The sequence below is a fragment of the Salvelinus fontinalis genome, chromosome 42 (genome assembly GCF_029448725.1).
Source record: "Salvelinus fontinalis isolate EN_2023a chromosome 42, ASM2944872v1, whole genome shotgun sequence".
Classification (NCBI taxonomy): Eukaryota; Metazoa; Chordata; class Actinopteri; order Salmoniformes; family Salmonidae; genus Salvelinus; species Salvelinus fontinalis.
Window position 1 is genome coordinate 2116370 of NC_074706.1, and position 16760 is coordinate 2133129.

A 16760-nucleotide genomic window follows, 5' to 3' on the forward strand; every position below is an offset into this window, starting at 1 on the left:
TATCAATGTCTGATACTTGTGACAAATTGTCTTACCAGTTGAGAGAGCCTCTGCCATGTCATCTCTCTGCACACCACTGGGGACACTTGGTGTTACATATATCAGTCACTGCAACAAAGGAAGTAGGTGAAAAATAGGTTAATAGCTGCTCTCAATATGTACCCTTTCAGAGAAATAATAATACTAATCATCGAATAAAACAATGTGTTGTCCATAACGTAGGAACACTTAGTAATGTAATCATAACCTTAAACAAAATATTTATGGTGGAGAAAAGGCCTATAGACTACACACAGTAGGCTATCACAAAGGGGAGCATATTGTAACTCATACCTCAGCAAAAATATACTTTCCTTTAGACAAGTACAGTATGTAGTGGTTGTATATACAGCATAATATAAGTATAGGGGCTCAACTTTGGTTTTAGAAGTGGGGGGGACATAACCTGGTGGGGAGGCTGGGGGTCCTCCATCAGATATTTTGGGGGATCTAAAGCTAATTTCCTGCATTTCTACACAATCTAATATGAGAACCCTTTTGGGTCACTTTTATTGTAAATAAGAATATAATGTTTCTAAATACGTGTACATTAATGTGGATGCTACCATGATTATGGATAATCCTGAATGAATCGTGAATAACGAAGAGTGATAAAGTTATAGACACACAAATATCATAACCCCCAAAAATGCTAACCTCCCGTGTTAATGTAATGGTGAGAGGTTAGCATGTCTGGGAGGTATTTTAGGGGGGATACTTGTACATCTGTAACTTTCTCACTTATCATAATTCACAATTATCCGTAATCATGGTAGAATCCACATTCATGTACAAGTGGTAAGAAACATTCTATTCTTATTTACAATAAAAGTGGCTCCAAAATGACACACTACATTATTTACCATTCATTTCTATTGTGCACTAAATAATCTGAAACAACCACAACAAACAGCAAATGCATCCAACAAACTTCTAGAGTCATAAGCTTGATGTAGTCATTGCGTGAATGTGGGACTAAATACATAACGTTTTACTACTTTAACAAACAGATCACCGACCATTTCGAATCCCACCGTACCTTCTCCGCTATGCAATCTGGTTTCAGAGCTGGTCACGGGTGCACCACAGCCACGCACAAGGTCCTAAATGACATCATAACCGCCATCGATAAAAGACAATACTGTGCAGCCGTATTCATCGATCTGGCCAAGGCTTTCGACTCTGTCAATCACCACATTCTTTTTGGCAGACTCAACAGCCTTGGTTTCTCAAATGACTTCCTCGCCTGGTTCACCAACTACTTATCAGACAGAGTTCAGTGTGTCCAATCGGAGGGCCTGTTGTCCGGACCTGTGGCAGTCTCTATGGGGGTGCCAACGGGTTCAACTCTCGGGCCGACTCTTTTCTCTGTATATATCAATGATGTCGCTCTTGCTGCAGGTGATTCTTTGATCCACCTCTACGCAGATGACACCATTCTGTATACATCTGGCCCTTCTTTGGACACTGTGTTAACTAACCTCCAAATGAGATTCAATGCCATACAACACTCCTTCCGTGGCCTCCAACTGCACTTAAACACTAGTAAAACTAAATGCATGCTCTTCAACCGATCGCTGCCCGCACCCGCCCACCCGCCTAGCATCACTACTCTGGACTGTTCTGACTTCGAATATGTGAACAACTATAACAACCTAGGTGTCTGGCTGGACTGTAAACTCTCCTTCCAGACTCATAATAAGCATCTCCAATCCAAAATTAAATCTAGAATCGGCTTCCTATTTCGCAACAAAGCCTCCTTCACTCATGCTGCCAAACATATCCAGCGCGTAGAGAGTAAAAAATAGTCTGTCCTATTTATTATTTATCAATTTAACACAAAATTATTTTGTTGAAATATCTCCAAAATGTGTGATGACACAGATTACATTTTTTGTTGAGCAAGAGCAGTGACACCCAGGGAAAGTGTTGGGGAAATAATTTGGTGACATCTTGTGGTCTTTATTTGAATTACAGCGGGTGGGGAAAGTACCCCAGGGGGCTAGTTACCCCCTAGTACCCTACAACTAAGAATAGGCCCCACATTGCTATAAAACCTCAGCTACTGTACATCTCCACTTGTAGACATATGACTCCAGATACCCAACTCAACAGGCAGGCAAGTAGAAAAAACATGTTGACTCACCCTACTTATAGAGAAACGCCAAAGACATCCTCCTGTCTTTCATGTTGCCGAAACGGTCTATGACTCTCATACAGCACACGCACAGGTAGAACAATGAGCCAGACGGTTCACCAGATGTATAAATCTGAAGCATCCATTTGGCATTTCCACTCACCACCAAATACTGTATGTTGATGAGAGGAAGCCCAGTGTCCGCCAGGGGGAGAAGATGGAGCGAGATGGATTTTGGCCGACATTCGGCTAATTTTCTCATCGATGAAACATTCGATCTCAATACAGTTCTCTCTTCCAAAAACTAAAATATCTTACAAACAGAGTACACAGTTCTTTAGACCGACCCTTTGCCAAAGTTTCAAAAAATTGCATTGTTTAGAAGGAGGGCAAATTGGGTTATTGCACATGCACACTTCGCAGTAGGAGTTCCCTAACGGAAATATGGATATATTTGGCTAAAATGCTTGCTCGCTAGCCTAAATTCCTTTCATGGGCAACGATGCGCCAGGCCTGCTAGTTAACATTAGCCTACTACATCTAGCTACATATTGAACTTCCATCCCCTCAGGCCAGGGGGACAATGTATGAATTTATGGTTGGATCAGAATCGCTGTTATAATCATTGTCCAGTATGGAGAATTAAGTAAAATCACAAGTCCAAATCCCTATTTCCATCCATTGCTATTTTAAGAAAGGGACAATTGTAGCTAGCTAGCCACCGGAGGTCAACGATACAAAGAGATGCAATCTTTTTTTTAAATGTAAATTCTGTTTTGCTTGTGATGTGATTGACGTGAAGCCAAATCCAAACTGGCTTCCTTTGACATTTTTTTGTGTGTGCCAGAGCCATTCACAGTTGAGCTCACTCAGTTTAGCTCAATGATGATTAGTTATCATTTATTAAATTGTTTTAATCAGTGGAGGCCAAATGCTCGCTGGCTTCCCTTGCATTCAATGCTACGGGCGGCAACAATGTCATACTCTTTTTGTCAAGACAGCATCCGATAGCCGGGCTACACATATTGAGAAAGATGGCCTTTGTTTCGCTCGCTTTGATGCTTTCTCCGGTGAGACACATTCAGCCTCTTGCAAATTGAAGGAAAAGTATGAAAAACAGAGAGAGGAATGATAAATCATTCTGTTTTTTTTGGGGGGAAGCCTGGTTTCCCTTGGCATCCATGAATACACGCCGATGGTAGAATCTAAACTGTGGGCTAAGTTACCATCACTTTTAATTTCATTTATCAATTGAACTAGCTATGTATGTGTACATGCAATGTAAAACGTGTATGTATGGCTTCAAAACATCATAATAGCCCAGATAATTTTATTTAAATAGAGAAGTCAGTTAAGAACAAATACTTCCTTTACAATGATGGCCTTCCCCAGCCAAACCCTCCCCTAACCCGGATGACGCTGAGCCAATTGTGCATCGCCCTATGGGACTCCTGATCACAGCCGGGTTGTGATACAGCCTGGGATCAAACCAGGGTCTGTAGTGACACATCTAGCACTGAGATACAGTGCCTTAGACTGTTGCACCACTCGGGAGAAGACAGTCTTAGTATGAAGAATCACAATCCATTTCCTGACACTACGAAAATTCTAAAAACAGCCCTCACAGTGACCAAAGTTTCCCCTAAATAGCCCTCACGCTATAGCCTGGTGGAATCAGCCTGATTGCTGCGTTCAACATTCGATTTCACTTTCACATAGCAGAATGCTGACTGCAGTGATCAGGCTGGTTCCACCAGGCTACTCACAATCTGTAAAGTTTGGAATGTTGCAGCTTGGGCAATTGCAGACATTGAGCTCAGTGCTGACATAATATTTTGCCCTTTATATTCTAACAACACCTGTCACCAATGAATTGAAGTATGTTTTAAAATATTAGCAAAACTCTAACAGCACTATTTTCAAAAAGCAAAAAGTTAAAACTACGCATTGCAGAACTATGCAGAATATATAAGACAACAACATGTACCAGATACACATTTGGACTTGCAAATAATAAAGAAGTAGGCTATGCAGGTTACTTAGAGTTTGCTGTTCAATTCTAGGTTTTGGAGTGTAGATCTGTCAGGTACTTAATGAGAGTCTGTCCAGAGAACACCTACCTCAGTTGCCTTTATACTGTCAGGCTATGTGGTGTCTGTCACAAACTCAGCCCCAGGCACAACCAATGATATACAGTATATAAACCCTGGCTTGCTGATGCTGTATTTCAATAGTCTATTGAGAGGCTTTGAAGCCACCGGTCGGTCATATTGGCACTCCCCAGTAGGAGCAGTGCTCCATAGGAATGAATGGAATTCTACACTATTTCAATTAAAGGTACACTATGCAGAAATCTCTCTGCCATTTCCTGGTTGCTAAAATTCTAATAGTTTGCCTAATATAAGTTTGTGACAAAACAAGCGAGTATAGTGTAGAGTCATTGTACCATCGAAACCGCTGTGAACAAAACCTAAAGTTAAAGATGCAAAAACGAAAGTTAAGAATGGGAAGAATAGAAATAGAGCACATAGAATAGATCTACAGCTTCTTAGACGTCATTTCAATGACAATGACCGATCTATAACTCATATTTCTATCTGAATTTGGTGGGGTCACCCAAAAAGTGACCTATTGCAGCTTTAAATGTTTAAAGGACAAAATTACATGTATTTAAGTATTGTTTTGTTGTGGTGGGGATAGTAACATTAGTAATATAAAAATATATACTTAAAAAAATATATATACCTTAAATTTTGTTGTATGTTTACCTCACATAATATAATTGTAAAGTATGCATTTAGGTGTCTGTAATAGAATACATGTGGCCAAAACAAATGTAGACGTTAATAAATGCATTTCTATAGCTTCCAAAATGTTTTACAAACTGTGGGGGAGTGCCAAGATGGAGGCACGGTGGCTTCAACACAGCGCCCCCTATAAGTGTTCTAGTGTATTTATAAATTATTGGCACAACCCCATGCTTGACTATTCTCTTTGCATTTATACATGTTGCATAATCAGTGCAGTCGTTAGTTTACCAAACCATAGTGTGTACTGCAGTGACTCATTCACAGTCATAGACTGCTTTCAATGTAAGGAAACAAATATCTTAAAGAAGTAAAATGGTTGAACTGTACCTTTAACTTTTGGGTGAAAGTGTCTTACATTAACACTGAACAACATTTTCTGACATACATTTCTTGAAAAGAAAAGCATATTGCAAATATATTACAAAACTACTGTCAGAAGTGGGATTCGAACCCACGCCTCCAGGGGAGACTGCGACCTGAACGCAGCGCCTTAGACCGCTCGGCCATCCTGACATACAGTACATATTCTAAAACACAAGTAGATGAATGTGACTACCCACTAGGTTATTTTACCATGAGTCTTTTAGATAATGCTAAAATTATAATACATTGTTAAAATGAAGAACTGTTTCCGCGCTTTTACGCTACCATTGCATAAAGCCACGCCAAACGTTTGCTATTCATTATGTTTTACACAGACATGCCTTCATAATAGCGAATCTTGCGTTGGTTTGCTTTCGTTTAGATATCCGGTAAATAGCCTACTTTTTTAGCTATCTATCTCTAACTTTATAATAAATGTTTCTTGCTGTCTTGCTGCTATAAAGGAGTAGCAGTAGCTAGCTACGTCTGTTAGACTTTAGTTTTGGGAACACTAACCCCTACTGGACTTTGGTTTTGGAAGTTTATTACGTCGTAATGTGAGAAAATGGCAGACAGACAGATACAGTAAGTACACAAGCATACGGACACTAGATGTGGTCTACCTGTTTTCGGGCGAAAAAAAATCGTATTTATTTATGTATTTTTTTTTACATCAACCATTATTGTATTGGACAGCTTGATTGAGAGAAAGCCTACATTCTCACGATCAGCACCTCACACACGTCTTTGGTGGACCCTATTGTTTAAACAAATAATAACAAGAATACCTAGTTAACACGTATTCGGCCCTACACTGTCAGTGTGTGATTTGTGTTGGTCCAGTAGAGGGTGCTGTCAGACCAGTTATTTTGAAAAAACTGTATTTCAGTGACTGAAACAGACTAAAATCCTTTTTTTTGTAGCAAAATAATAAAATAATAAAATCATGAAATATAGTCTCTATCTGCCTGCTGTGTTTGCATTTGAAAAATACAATTTCTACTGATCAGGACCAGTACATTCCAGGGATGGCCATTTTGTATAGTTTTCCAGCTGAAGATTGGCAAATAGTAAGATATAGGAGAGCCAGTGGCACATGAAACATTTTCTGGTAAATTAAACACAACAACATCATAATCAAACAGTGCTTCACTGTAGGTTAGGAATATTCATTTGGCACAATACCAGGGTCAAAAGTGTATAGTGGCCGAGGTATATTGGTCATATACCACACCCCCCCGTGCCTTATTGCTTAATTCTATATTTTTCTACTGTATCTTAGTCCATGACGCTCTGACACCGCTCGTTCATATATGTATATATTCTTAATTCCATTCCTGACTTAGATTTGTGTGTTTTGGGTATATGTTATGAAATTGTTAGATATTACTTGTTAGATATTACTGTGAAGTCGGAGCTAGAAGCACAAGTATTTCGCTACACCTGCAATAACTCTGCTAAACATGTGTATGTGACCAATACAATTTGATTTGATTTGATTTGATTTGAAATGTGTCACAAATTAAAATATTAATATATTTTCAGTAGGGTGCAAGACATGCAGGTAACATTTTTTATATAATCATAATTGTTTTACAGAACATTCAGAGAAAAAATACCCTAAAATATCTATATACATAGTAATGCAATCCTCTTTATTCCATGAACAAACATTGACAATAGGTTTTCTCCTAATTTCTTGTCTCTGATTTCAAATAACCACGCAATTGAATGTATTTAGAAAAACAACTGAAGAAGCTAGATAACGTGCAGAAAGTCAACACGCCTTGTAACATAATAATCATCCCATACTTTCAACAAACACAATGCTAAACCATAATACATGTTTTAAGCATTGAATAGTTGCACGTGGTTTATAGGTCTACAATCCTTGTTCATTGGTCTGCTACTGTATTTTACTGTATGTTACAATTAGAGGTAATTAGAGGTATTTAGAGACAAAATTACAGGGACATACAGAAAAATGACAGGGACTTAGGGACAAAATTACAAGGACTTAGAGACACAATTAGAGGGACTTAGAAACAAAATTACAGGGACTTAGAAACAAAATTACAGGGACTTCGAGACAAAATTACAGGGACTTAGAGATACAATTACAGGGACTTAGAGACACAATTACAGGGACTTAGAGACACAATTACAGGGACTTTGTTTCACCTCTAAAAGCATGAATGATTCATTTCTGCATGTCACCCGACACCTGTTCTCTCTGCTTTGATTATATCCAGGTGGTTGAGGTTGGGTTTCCTCACACAGTGACAAGAGCACACTGGCATCTTACTTAATGTGATTCTGTCCTGGTTCACAGACATTCACCCCAGTCAAAACCTCTAGGCCTATATAACTTCAATGGAAGCCTTTCCTTTCCCTAAGTGTGAACGCTTGCGTCCCTTCCTCAGTCTACCTGATGGTAAGCTGTTTACCGGTCATTTTCATACTTTACGTCATAAGCTACGGGTCCCTCCATGGTGAATCCAAGGTAAAAGGAGACCTCCTCCGTGCTGCATCCACTCCGGACTCCACCAAGGTATACTGGACGCACTGAGATTTTCAGATTGCCTCCGTAGTAAACATAAATGTCACCGTTTTCCGTTTTCCCTTTGACCCGTAGTAACAGGTTTTGTATCTCAGGATCCCTCCATATTGCTCCACTTTGCCACAGTTGATGCGGGTTTGGGGGTCTATCTTTGGATGAGGCCTTCTTGTGTGAGGTTTTGGGTCCCTCTTTGTACAGCAAATGATCAAGCTTGCCTTTGTGAATTATTCTCCTCAGTCCTCTTGATTTCCCGAGGTAGAAATGTGCGATGCAAGTCTTCGCCGTAAACATGTGGGAGAAGCGACGATGGAAAGATTTTTTCGATGAAGTGACATACGTGCCAATGTTTTTGGACGTTGTGGTGCTCTCAAGCAGGTTGTCCTTTCTTGGCCACATCAGCAACATTGAGAGGTAGTACAGCTCTGTGCAGTTTGAATGGGTTCCCTCTTCTTGCAGTGCCTCGTTGAGAAGGGAGACCAGCTCCTCGTACCTCTTCAGCAATGTTGAGCTCTGCTTAATGCAGTGAAGAACAATGTTTGCAAGGATGAAATTGATCCGGTCAGCCATGAGTTTCCGTGTAGAATTTTGAACAATGAACTGCCATTTCTTCAGAATTAATTCAATTTGATTCCCATTCTTCTCATTCAGATACTGGAGAAGACCAGCAAATGAATCTGCTCGCTTTTGCTCCAAATAGTTTCGCTGCTCGTCAATCTCCTGCCGGATACTCAGTTTTGGTTGACTGGCCCTTTCAGAGGCCCTCTCTTCTCCCGAGGAACAGAAGATGTGAATGTACTTCTTGAAGAGCTCTGATACTTTTCGTTTGTTTCTGTCCTCTGCTGTCTCCTTCTCAATTGACCTTGGCTTCAGGTATGTGAAGTAGTTCTCAAAAAAACTGAACATCTCCTTCAGCCGTGGCTTCAAAGAGACCAGGAATTTCTCGTGGTCTGCCAGAACAGCAATGAATTGATCATTTGTACTGTTTGTTGTTTCATGAAAATCACTCACTGGCAAGTGGTTTTTGAGGAACTGCAGCATTTTGTCTCGCTGGAGTGCGTCACTTTTGTTGAAAAAAGGAATATCTTTGATGATATCTAAAACAATCATTGAAACTTCCATTTCACCGACATACCCAGATGTGTTGTAGGTTCGTTGCCTCTTTCTGTTGGGCAGATCAAGGGAATCCATTGGCTCATCCTTCTTTGCGAGTTCCTGTGAATCTCTGAATGCTTTGGTGGCCTGAAATGCTAATTTTAGGCATTTGTCTAACCCTTCTGGAGTGAGCTCCTCAGCATGTTCAATTTCATATTTTAGGTGGCTTTTGTACACCTGTCCTAATGTGTCAGCAATGTAAGAATTGTACATTTTCTGCTGTGCATCCTTGGCCCATTGCAGAGCAGATATATAATCCTTCTCTTTCAGATAGAAATGCCTTGCCAAAGCTTGTGGCAGAGTTGCGTTTTTGTCAAATCTCTTTGTTGCTCTTACAAGAACTTCTTTGATTTGGCTGATTCCCTCATCCGTCTGTATGTCTTCAATCAAAGGAGAGAACAGTGTATCTTTGTCATGTCCAAGTTCCTTTCTTTGCCGCGTGATCAGCATACTTTGGATGTTTTGAACCAGGATATCCTTACCCATGCCAGATTTGTACAGCAAGTCACAGTGTAACAGATTGGTTGTTATTTCCCCCAGATGAAGCTTGTGCTTTCCGGTGAGGACTTTGAGGCAATTACTTGCAATCATTTGGTGTAGAAACCGAACTGCCTGATAAGTGCCGTGCTCTTCAATGTTGAAGTGGATCAGAAGCGTGGAGTATGGGTTCATTTTGTCCTCAAGTGTTTCTTTTCCCCACAGAGTATTCCTAATCCCCACAAACTCCTCACAGAGGGACAGGGCCATGTAGGAGCCGTTCACATATGTATTTAGCAAAGCTAAGAGTGAAAATAGCTGTCCTTCTTTTCTGGAGGTGTCAAGGTCTTTCAGGGTGTTGTGCACCAGATTCTCTATGTACTTCTCACTGAAATTGTTTGTCATGATCATGAAGGCGTAGAACGTTTCAGGTTTTTGATGGTGACCTTTGAGCTCTTTCAGTTTCACCTCAAAGAAGCTCTGCTCTTTGGTGGAGAGTTTGTTGATCATGAAGACGTTGTCAAGTCGGCTGTTTCTGGAGCTCACTGCAGGAATCTGTGATCTCTCACAGTTCAGTATGATGACCATCAGAGTCTCAGGTTTTTTCTTCTCGTTGGCTGCACTTAGTATGCATCTCTGTAGGTCTTCAACGTCCTCCCAGTTGTCAACCAAGAGTAGAACAGGAGTATAACTCAACTGCTTCTCTTTGCCACAGGTCAGCAGGTGTGTGACTTGGACTGCGATCTCACTGTTCTGTGCTATGGTGTTTTTCAGAACGGCACATCTGAATTTACATCTCAAGTTCCACAACACGTGCATGGCCAGTGTTGTTCCACCACAGCCTGGATGATGGAAGAGGTTTATTATTATGCATGGCGATGTGTACCCCTCTGTAGGTGTGATCAGGTTGTGAAGATCTTCATACTTGTCACGTTTGATGAATGGCAGACAACCTGGCCTCTCGGACAAGTAGAAGTTCCACCAAGTCACTTGTCCGCCTCTGTAAAAGTCCTCCTCCGTGTTGGTCTTGAATTCCTCAAAAGTGTCCTTGGTTTCAATTTCAGTGTTCTCACATTCATTTTCACTCAGTATATCAAGTACGGTCATCAGCTCTTCGTCTTTTTGTGTCAGGAGGACCGAACTGGAGCCAGAAGATGGCAGATATCTCCTAGAGGACCGTGTCTGGGGTTCTTTGATTTTCCTGATGGTGCAGTCGATTTCATTCAGGCTCAATTCGTAGATACATTTACTGGTGATATCCACTTTGCAGCGAGTATTTATCATGTCTCTCCATTGACTGAATACATTTGAATCTTTGCATATGCAGAGCATATTATCCTCACCCTCAAGAGTGCGATAGATCGCACAAAAGGCCTCAAGTATAGGGCTTGAGATGTCAGTGACTCCTGAGTGAAGCATGAACACCACAAGTAATCTGTCTTTCGACAAGACATCTGGATTGCAGAGAAATGAAACCATATCGCTGATTTCTCCAGCACGTTTCTTCAGCCATTCACTGGTAGTGAAAGGTCTGTCTGCTTCACTGACCTCATTTGCTCGACCATTACAAAAGACCCAGCTTGTCTGCTTAAACAAGTTCAGCTTTCCGATAACAGTGGAGACACTGTCATTGGTATTGTACATTCGAGGGTAGTGAAGATTAGCTATGCGATCTGCTCTGTAGAAACTGCATGTCCCGTTCATGTCAGATTCTGGGTCAAACTCGAGCACTGCAAACAACTTCATCTCTTTCAAAAAACCCAAATGTTCAAGTTGACTGGGGTGGCACTTGTTTGTGACAACTATAACTTGCAATGAGTTTTCAAGTGTGTCTCTCCCATGAGTTATCAATTGTTTCAGCCTCTGTCCTTGGTGGTTTTGGTTGGGCAGCTGACAGTGGCTCTCCTCTTTTGACTTGCGTGCTGATGACCAATATTTGACTTCCTCTGTCAAACCTCTCATCTTCTCCTGAAGACTTCTGGGATTATTGTCTGCAAGAATGTTGATGCTCTTTGGGCCTTGTCGAATAAATAGACATTCAGTTTTGTATTCTTCTCCATTTTGTTTAGATATTATTGAGGTATAGAAAAGCTTCTCTTGAGTCTGTGAATAACTTGGGACAACATCAACTTCTATCACCCACTTGTCTGAAGTCGCGCCGTCTAGACGTTGAACCTGAAAGAATTTTGGAGGCCTGATGCATGCTCTTGCGATGTTTGTTTCTTCTCCAAAGTGTTCCTTGAGACGCAAGTCAAACTTGTCTGTATACATATTGAATGATGGCAGGTTTTGCCCAATCACCTGTCCATGCATGTGTCCGGACCCGCCTGTCACCCCAAAATGAATGGTCCCATTGGTGCGAGAGTTCATGCAGGCTGCGGAAAAACGAAACACTTCGTTGCTGAACTTTTCCAGGATATCTATCTCACTGGCTTCCTCTGTGCTTGGCAGGATCTTGTACTCATGTACCGGGTCAATGAGATTGCTTGGACCGGATTCAGGGGGGAGGGTATCATTTTGTATGTATGTGAACGATGGGTCGTTTTTGTCAAAGCGACGTGGGGGACATATCCTCTTCTCCAGATTCTGAGTAGTTTCTCTCGAGTGGTCAACTGATGAGATGGAAGTCTCACTTTGTCTCGTATTGTCCTCCATATTTCCATAAGCTGGAATGGATTCCGACTCTCCCATTGGCAGTTGAATGGGGGATGCAACATCTGAATCGGAATGTCTCAGTTTTTCCACTGATGTCCATGAAGAGCTTAGACTTGGAGCCACCGACTCCGATTTCACACTGTCAGAATCCAGAGTTTCCTCATGTGACCCCATCCTAGCTTCTGGTATGGCTCTATATCTAAATCTCTCCTGTCTTCTGAAGGGGTCACTCTCAGGGGATCGCATGCTTCTCCCTACACTCTCCAAGTCGTTTCTCAGTATCTCTACATTTTTTATGATTTGAATCGCAGGCCCAAACTTAACACCTAAATCAGTCAAGTCCTGTTTCTCAATGCAAACCAGGCTAGCTCCTGACACATCCTGTTCATAAAGTTTTGTTGCGACCTCAGGGAGTTTGAGGCTACTAGTTAGCCACTCTTTCACATGCTCCTTAGTCCAGTCTTCAATTCTCTGTGGGAATTCTCTGAGGTTGCTGACTCTGTTCATGCCATGATGTTCTGTAAGCTGAGAACCCAATAAATAAAAACGATCATCAACATATGCAGTTGTATTTATTTTTAAACCAATTAACAGTTACTGTACCTGCACATATAGTTGATATTTTTTATTTGCCAAATCACCAATGCCTATTGTTTATTATTATTGAAACTAAGAACAATCCACTGAATATACATTTACTATGAATACATAGAGTTTCAGCTTAAAACCTGCAAACATACCATTGTTGCATGCACTCCACCAATGGACAGTTGTGTTGTGTCTGATGTCATCATCCTTCAATAGGTGGAAATACATTAGGTGGAAATACATTCATTTGAAATTAAACAAATGTATGTTTTTTTTTATACATACATGCATGGTATTGTGTATTTTCATTTTGTTGATTTTTTATGGTAATGAATTCCCACATCACACTCTTTAGATACTTTAAATTATTAAAAAAATCCTAAATTAATTAAAATCATAAATGACCTTGAAGATGGACCCATTGACTGGTCACTCTTCATTGACAGATAGCTGGGTGTAGGTGAGTCTGCTCCCTCCCTGCAAAAAACATTATTGAGGTGTGTTTTTAATCAATCCTATGCTCATGATGTACAGTCGCTTTTACCGATCTGCAAGATGTCTATTAGAAATCACATATTCAAAGTGTATTCAAAGTGTCTACGAGTAGGAGTGCTGATCTAGGATCAAGTCCCCCTTGTCCAATCATTATGATCTAATTGATAATAGGCAGAATCTACCACACACAAACCAATTTAGTGAAGGTGCTGGAGTCAAAATTCTAAACTGGAGAAACAGGAAAAAGTCACTGCACATTTCCAGTCAGATGCAAAAGTATTTATTTAATTGTGGCTGAGCTTTCGGTCAGTCAACCGTCATCAGACAATATGCAAAATAATATTCAAAAGTGATGCTAATCAGTACTGATGCTAATCACAACTGATGCTAATCAGTACTGATGCTAATCAAAACTGATGCTAATCAGTACTGATGCTAATCAGTACTGATGCTAATCAAAACTGATACTATTCAGTACTCCTACTCTGAGACTGTGAAAACGGGCCCAGACCTTTTGTCTTTTGTGCCGTGACCTCGTGGAAGTCGACTGCCTGACATATTGACACATTGCAACATCCTCATTGTGAAAACCATAAATTACCTGCGATTGGGAATAAACTCTTTCTTGTAGTTTATAGGTGGATCCATTGAGCGGTCACTCCTCATTGACACACAGCTGGATGTAGGTGACTCTGCACCCTCCCTGTGAAAAATACACTTAGTACCCTAACCCTATAACATAGCTTGTAAAGACAGTTGGAAATCAGGACCCATATTCACCCATATGCAGTCTCCTTATCCCTTGGTTTATGGAGATTTTAGCCTGGGGCTATGCAAGTGTTCACACTTGCACATTCTAGCACCAACCTTAGCCCAGGGCTAGCTGGCCTTGCCCCAGAGCAGGGTTAGGTCCAACTTTGTAGGACTAGACCCAGAAACCCGGTGCCAAAATAGCCATTGTGAAATGGGGGTCAAGAATAGAATAGAATATTTCACTGTCCAATCACAATAGCTGCATTTTCACTTAATTTGCATATTCTTGTGATGAGTTCTGCACGCTATTTTAATAAGTACATTTATACTATTTCATCCTTCCATCCGAGGACAAAAACCTGACAAAAAAACAAATACTTTCATTGGTGCGAAAACATTGGTTGCTATGGCTAACAAAAACGGTTGCTATGTAGGCAGGCTAACGTCTGCTCCCCACTGTCCCCAGGATATTTTAGCCCAGGATTAACAACTGTTAGTGTGAACACAGGAATAGCTAGCCCAGGGTCAGTCTTAGCCCAGGGTCAGTCTTAGCCCAGGGTCAGTCTTAGCCCAGGGTCAGTCTTAGCCCAGGGTCAGTCTTAGCCCAGGGTCAGTCTTAGCCCAGGGTCAGTCTTAGCCCAGGGCTAAGAACATCGCAGTGCAAAAAGGCCTAAAGTGTCTCGGAGTAGCAGTGTTGATCTAGGATCAGTTCCCCTCTGTACATATATTATGATTCATTATGATCTAAAAGGCTAAGCTGATCCTGTAGCAGCACTCCTACTCTGAGACTGTGAATCCAGGCCCAAACCTTTTGTCTCTTGTGCCATGCTCTCGGTGGAAGTTGATTGGCTGACCCATTGAGTGATCACTCTTCATTGACAGACAGCTAGGTGACTCTGCTCTCTCCTCCTGGGCCACCAAGCCCTGTTTACCAGGGCAGAGAAGACTTGACCCTGCAACTTCCTCATTATACTCCTGTGGGGCAGTGGGACTACTATGTAGCCAGTGGCGGACATGTTCATTCTTCCCACTCTCTGCACCCTCGGGCGATACAGTGTTGTCACTCATCCTGTCTCGACACCAGCATTCAGGTTCCTGACAAAGAAAACAAAGCGAGAGGGGTGAGAGGAAAGATCCGAAAAACCGCTCTTTAGCAGTAACTTCTTTATTGAGGAAAAATGTATTTACTGTGACTGTGATATGTGGTTGTCTCACCTACCTGTCTTAATAAGATGAATGCACTAACTAACTGTAAGTCGCTCTACATAAGAGCATCTGCTAAATGACTAAAATGTAAAATGCTCTTCAGCCATGTATCAAAATCTCCCGCTAACTTCATTCCCTTTCTGAAACTCTCAGCATCGAAACAAGCGGAAGCAATGTACCGGACTTCTTGTCTAAATCATAGAGAAACAGGTCTAGTAAACGCACATTCCCATACGACCACAACAAACTAATACCTCTCCTCTGTATATAAACCACAGTCATTCCAACCCGGAACTTCAGCTTCTCATATGAACTTGTGATTTGAATAGTGTTATGGTTATTTGACAACGGCTTACTTCCCAAACATTACTATGAAAAGAAAACAAACCTATTCATTGCCTGTCTCTTCATCAAACATGGCGTAGACTGAATGAAAGCTTGTCTTTCTGCATTCCAGACACATTATATACCAGGAAGTGTACTGTAACTGTGTACTGTAGACTTGCTACGTCAAATAAGATTTTCCCTCAGGAGCCATTTGATTTCAGTACGCTATTGAGTAAACTTGGAACTTCGTCACCCACGGATTATGTCTGATTTATACATTCAGAATCTCAGTTATTGCATGAGAAATAATCGGTACGATTATTATTATAACTAGCTAAATGTAATTAGGCTGCATTCATTTGTAATAATTAGACTAATTACAGCAATATTTTTTCTTTAGAAAACATTTGTGTAGACAATAACGAAATATATCCAAGACAAATCCTTACCACTCAGAGTCCTAACTTTACTCATATCTGCAGTTTGAAAGGTGTGCTCTTAGATCGTGTGCAGCCACAGAAATATCAGTAACCGTTTCCCCGCAGGATTCTTGACAATGAAACACTAACTCGTCACGTATTCCGGGCCTCACCTAGAAGGTGCCGAATTTAACCCCAGAAGCAACTAATACAGGAGAAATATGGTCTATTTAGTAGCTCACAGCTAGTAGATCCTTAGCCTGCGTCTGAAGAGGTGTGGAGGCTGATATCCGATCATACTTTAGACCTACCCATGATTTCCATATAAGGAAACCAAAAGGCAGAGTTAGGGTGTGTAGGAGGTACCTTTGGATATATATTTTAGATACTTGTATCTTGGACTAAAATACGTTAGAAAGTAGAATGCAAAACCTATTGACTCCGGTAAGATAAAATAAGAAAGAAAAAAAGTGAGGAGCTATGCAGGGTCATGTGTGTTTTCTACGCGTCTTCAACTCTCGGCTCGACTGTCTCGTTTTTTTATGAAGGCAAAGAGTCTGGGAATTGAGCCAGTGGACCAGTTTTGTGCTGGCTCAATGCCAGTGTTTCTGCCCTCTCCGATGCCATCTCCATTACATTATCTTTGTGGCTGTCGTCTATACTTGAACACCACCGGTAGTCTTCAACAACCACAATGTGTATATAATACCTTATCATGAGTCAAAGAAAATAATATGGATCCTGTAGGACACAATGAACTGTAGGACACTGGAAAACAA

The 16760-nt window shown here is 40.9% G+C and overlaps 1 protein-coding gene and 1 non-coding gene across 2 annotated transcripts; both read right to left on the reverse strand.

The window, feature by feature from the left end:
• Positions 1-5416: 5416 nt before the first annotated feature.
• trnal-cag (transfer RNA leucine (anticodon CAG)) lies at positions 5417-5499 on the reverse strand. The gene has a single exon. It is a non-coding gene; the product is annotated as a tRNA-Leu (tRNA).
• A 1796-nt stretch (positions 5500-7295) lies between these two features.
• LOC129841556 (sterile alpha motif domain-containing protein 9-like) lies at positions 7296-16697 on the reverse strand. Its single transcript, XM_055909891.1, has 6 exons — positions 16012-16697; positions 14838-15124; positions 13878-13979; positions 13187-13258; positions 12934-12988; positions 7296-12718 (listed from the first exon to the last, which is right to left on the reverse strand). The coding sequence occupies exons 2-6, from the start codon at positions 15095-15097 to the stop codon at positions 7793-7795; spliced, it is 5415 nt and encodes a 1804-aa protein (XP_055765866.1). The 5' UTR covers positions 15098-15124; positions 16012-16697; the 3' UTR covers positions 7296-7792.
• Between the last annotated feature and the right edge of the window lie 63 nt (positions 16698-16760).